Source organism: Phaethon lepturus, unplaced genomic scaffold (genome assembly GCF_000687285.1).
Source record: "Phaethon lepturus isolate BGI_N335 unplaced genomic scaffold, ASM68728v1 scaffold37377, whole genome shotgun sequence".
Classification (NCBI taxonomy): domain Eukaryota; kingdom Metazoa; phylum Chordata; class Aves; order Phaethontiformes; family Phaethontidae; genus Phaethon; species Phaethon lepturus.
In genome coordinates, this window is record NW_010553790.1 from 55,476 (window position 1) to 60,199 (window position 4,724).

The 4,724-nt window shown below is 43.0% G+C and overlaps 1 protein-coding gene across 1 annotated transcript in view; it reads left to right on the plus strand.

Moving 5' to 3' along the window:
* Nucleotides 1-3,403, plus strand: part of LOC104624280 (neuropilin-1) — a gene marked incomplete at its 5' end in the record, with an annotated part of 46,280 nt that extends 42,877 nt beyond the window's left edge. The window contains 2 exons of the mRNA XM_010291612.1: nt 134-278; nt 3,231-3,403. Of these exons, the coding sequence (XP_010289914.1) occupies nt 134-278; nt 3,231-3,403 (318 nt within the window). The remainder of the gene's footprint in view (nt 1-133; nt 279-3,230) is intronic.
* Nucleotides 3,404-4,724: the final 1,321 nt, after the last annotated feature.

Genomic DNA, 4,724 nt, shown 5'->3' on the forward strand with positions numbered 1-4,724 from the left:
GGAATGCCTGACACTTATTAAGTGGTCTAGTGCTCACCTAATTCAAAGACTAGAGAATGAAGGGAAAAAGATGAATGTTGAAAATAGCTTTTTTTTTTTTTTTTTAACAAGTAGCACTTGTCATGCTTTGCAGACTTTTGAAGGCAACACCAACTATGACACGCCTGAACTCCGGACTTTTGAACCTGTATCAACAAGATTCATCCGTGTCTACCCAGAGAGAGCCACACACGGAGGACTGGGGCTGCGAATGGAGCTGCTGGGCTGTGAACTTGAAGGTAATTGCTCTGCTAGAGATGAATGCACTTTATTATTTTCATAAATACATTCTCCACTTGGACTACTGCTGAATACTGCTGTGTCTGTACATTCAGCACGTCGGACTCTTGCGTCCATGACTGCCATTAGTGCTGTTTCTTGGCCTAATCAGTTCCTTCTCTGCAGACATTTGAATATGCCCAAGGCACAAATATTATTCTTTCTCCCATTCCTTTGTTGAATCACAGTGATATTCTCCACATGGTTTTCCGTTCCCTTAAGCAGCCTTATGATTATACTTTTGAGAAGCATAGAGCTATTAGGAGATAATAAAGACAGGAACTTATATTTTATGTTACTGTGATACAACCCTAGAAGAGATGTTTTCAGATAATGCAGAGGGAGCCTTGCACTAAATATAGCAATTATGTCCCTTGTTCCTTCAAAGGACATGAAAGTCACACCAGACTCTATGGTGGGCAATGATTACTTGGCTGGACAGGCTCTGTGCTATTCCTTCTGGGGGGCAGAAGGGGCCTCTTTGTTCCTTACCAAGCTTTTTGCAATTTTACAAAAGTATGTAGGAGATGAAAGACCAGGAAAAGCAAAGTTTAGACATTTATCCTTGGACTGTGACATGAAGTCAAGCTTTGATTCTTGTTATATAAACAATAATTACTTAACTTCATAGATAACTACAGATAACTCTATGTGATTTTCACAATTTTATCTGATGGGTGATGGTGTAGTGGCATGGCTTATAAACCACATAGCCCAACAATATACAGAATAACAAACCATGTTATTCAGGGTTTCATACGATACCTCATATAGAAGTAGATGAACAGGCTCCCAAGATGAATGGAACCGACTGCTCTGCCTCCATTTCTTTCTCACCATTTCTCCCCCAAGGCAGAAGAGTGGGAGGCACTTGCTGTGAGAACTGATGAGTTCTGTGTTGTTTTTTAGTGAAGGCCAGATTGAATAAATGTGCTTTTTACTTGGCCCGGAAAGTGGGGAGATTGGAAATACTTCTTAGTTCCTGTAGGAAGTTCTCATTTCCTGTGGGAATACTTAGTTCCTGCAGACTATTGTGCTACTTGCTCAGAAAAAAGAAAACCCAGCACCTGCCTCATGTAAACTCACAACCTGTGGGCAACGTGCTGCAGCCACAAGGCTCCTTTAGCCACCTAGACATCAAGAAGTGAGTCTGTGGACCACCTTACAAGAACACGCTGCTCAGTGAAATGGAGGAGGCAAAGAGGAGACTGGCCAGGCAAAATGCCTTTGCTTTTAGGCAAGCTGCAGCAGCATGTACAACTTCTCCCTGGGACGCATCTACTTGCATTTGTCTTTCTGCTGTGGTGTGCTTTTGAAGGGTGCTCACCTGTAGGTCACCCAGAGACAGGGGAGGTCAATTCCCATTTACCTCTGGGAGAAGCATTATAATAAAACTTAGTTGTAAGCTGCATCTTAAGGAGAGAGCTGAATGAAGAGAAGTCACTTGAGATTTACCAAGAAGGAAAGGAGTTGAGATGAGAAAAGAAGCATGGAGGTAGGCACAGACAGGAGTAGAAATCAGCTCTCCAGCAGTAATGAGCAAGGGGAAGCTTTGTGTGCTCAAAGCATCTGAGGGGGCTTATATGAAATGATGGCAGAGATGTAGGCAAGCTTGAGGCTATACAGGGGCATGAAGATCAAGGTAAGAAACTTAACTCGATGTAGAAAGCTAGAGGGAGTTCCCAGAGGGGTTTTTGAAGAGATGTGGGGAAGAAACTCTCTGCATAATTCATAATAGGTACAGAAATGTTCCTTCAACTAGGGCTAGATTTTACCTGTAAAGCATAGGTCAGGGTCCTAAAGAGCCGTATTTCATCCCAGAATATAGCTACTTCAGAAACTACCATTCCTCCTGACATTTTCAGGCCAAGAAGTCAGTGCATAAGATCTTATGTGGCCAGCAGGCTCTGGAGGCAGTAGAAGGGCAAAGAAGAATCCGAGAAAGGGATGCAGTATTGCATCTCTCATAATGAGAGCAAAACATTGTTAATGAAAATAACAGAGGGTGAGAACAGACAAAAGCCTGGACCACATTCCCAGTCTGGTTATCTTAAGCCAGGGAACTATACTTGCAGCATAAAACATAAAACTAAACATAACACCCAGTATCTGCATTCTGATTTCCCAGATGTGGTATGTTTTGCAGACACTGGGCTATAGATGTATTTTCTGGCACCTTGCACAAATCTCAAGCTTTTAACTGTAATAACAAAGGTCAGACTTTTACTGGTTATGCAGCAGCTACCGGAAAGTCATCACCAATGAGAAGCAAGCAGGTGGCCAGGAGGGGTGACTGACATCATTGATGTCTTATTTATAACTTCAACAAAAACAAAAGAGACTCCTTCCAGATCTTCTCATTGAGCACAAAGTGATTCTACATCACACTGCCTTCCTGCCGCTGTTACCAGGACTCTGCTCAGACATTTCCTCCCTTACATATGCTCTGCAGAGAGATTTCTTCAGCAATGTGGTGGGTGCTGGAGAATTACCACCTTGAGCATGCACCCCTCCTGCTCCTCTGTACAGGCCCACTCACAGGCACTTTGGCCTGCAATAAAATGATGGGGTTTCTACCCCTCCCCAAGCCTCCTGTTCTGCCTTGCCAGGCTTTCACTCTTCGTTGGTAGGAACAACAAACACTCATCAGCCGGTGAATAGACAATCCGGAGCTTTGCTGTCCAGCTCCGCTCAGCCCTTGAGGAGCTCAGATACAGCTGAGTCCCTTGGCACCAGGAGGCAGAAGAGATACGTCCCATTGCAAAGTAATACTAACTAACCTGCAAAGTAGAGTTGCTCCTTTCCTCAGATAAAACACATGAAGACAGCATATGGTGCTCATCAGAATGTGACTGCCAATTGCATGCTGATTCTGCAGCATGTTTTAACTGAACGATGGGGTTTTGTTTCAGCTCCGACGGCTGTCCCTACCATTTCCGAAGGCAAACCTGTGGATGAGTGTGATGATGACCAGGCAAACTGTCACAGTGGCACAGGTGATGACTACCAACTGACAGGTGCAGAAACCATCCTCATTCCATTGCAGCTTCATTGTAGCTCATATCCATCACCAGTTACCAGCTAAACGTTTGCACTGATTTAGTCACTCAACATAAATGGACATTGGTATGCAGTTCGTATTGTCAGTGCTGTCAAAACACAGGCATCTGCCTTTTACATATGACAATACTTTTGATTGTTTTCTCAGCTATGTAATTTTTGAAGCAAATAATAATGACAAGCTGGAAGAGAGGGCACTTTTTCTGAGCAGGAATTGTTTCTAATCAAATGTCCTAATCAAACTTTCTCTAATTAAGAAAAAAGCTGGACAAATCTTTTGAGATTTATTGTCTGACACTGAAGGTCTCAAAATGAAATATTGTTTAGGTTCAAGATACTTATATACTTCCATAACTAAAATCTAGTATAGGACTCAAAACTCAGCCCCAAACCTTTCCCAGACAGAAACAAAGCAGATTTGTTTGATCAAAGCATACTCACATATATACCACCAGAAACATTTCCATGAGCTTCCCCACCAACACTGCATTACAGCCTCAGAGGCACTGATGTTCTCCAAGTTGCCATCACTAGCAGAAAAATAAGAGGGAGAGACATAACAGTCTGCACCTGGAACGGAGGAAGCTTGGTAGTTGCCATATTCTCCCACTTTCGCAGAGAACCACTGTCGTTCTGAGAGCTGACACTGCACCACCGGTTTTGCTCTCTTCTTGGAGGTCACTTGCTCCACAAAGTTCTGGGACTGTTTGATGAGATCTTCCTGTAGTGGATCTATACATCTACAGTAACTGAGCTTATTTTTGGACACAGTGTCACAAGTTATTTCATTGCTGCTCCCTGGTGTGCTTATCTAATAAATGTTTATTGCTTCTTATATCCATGATATAAAATAGCATTAAAATCTGACAACAGCTGTTCAAGAGGACATTGGGAAACCTTAGGTAAGAGATTGGCTTTTGGAAGCAGCCAAGTAGAACATTCATAAATCTTAAAGGGGCAGGGCAGGCCATCCCCATGTGCCAAAAGATGAGCCAGTGGGGAAGAAGACTGGCCTGGCTGAACAGAGAGCTTTGGCTGGAACTCAGGAAAAAAAGGAGACTTTATGAGCTTTGGAAGAAGGGGCAGGCAACGCAGGAGGACTACAAGGATGTCATGAGGTTATGCAGGGAGAAAACTGGAAGGGCGAAAGCCCAACTAGAACTTAATCTGGCTACTGCCATAAAAAAACAATAACAAAAGTTTCTATAAATGCATTAGCAACACAAGGAGGGCTAAGGAGAATCTCCATCCTTTATTGGATATGGGGGAAACACAGTGACAAAGGATCAGAAAAAGGCTGAGGTACATAATGCCGTCTTTACCTCAGTTTTTAATAGTAAGAACAG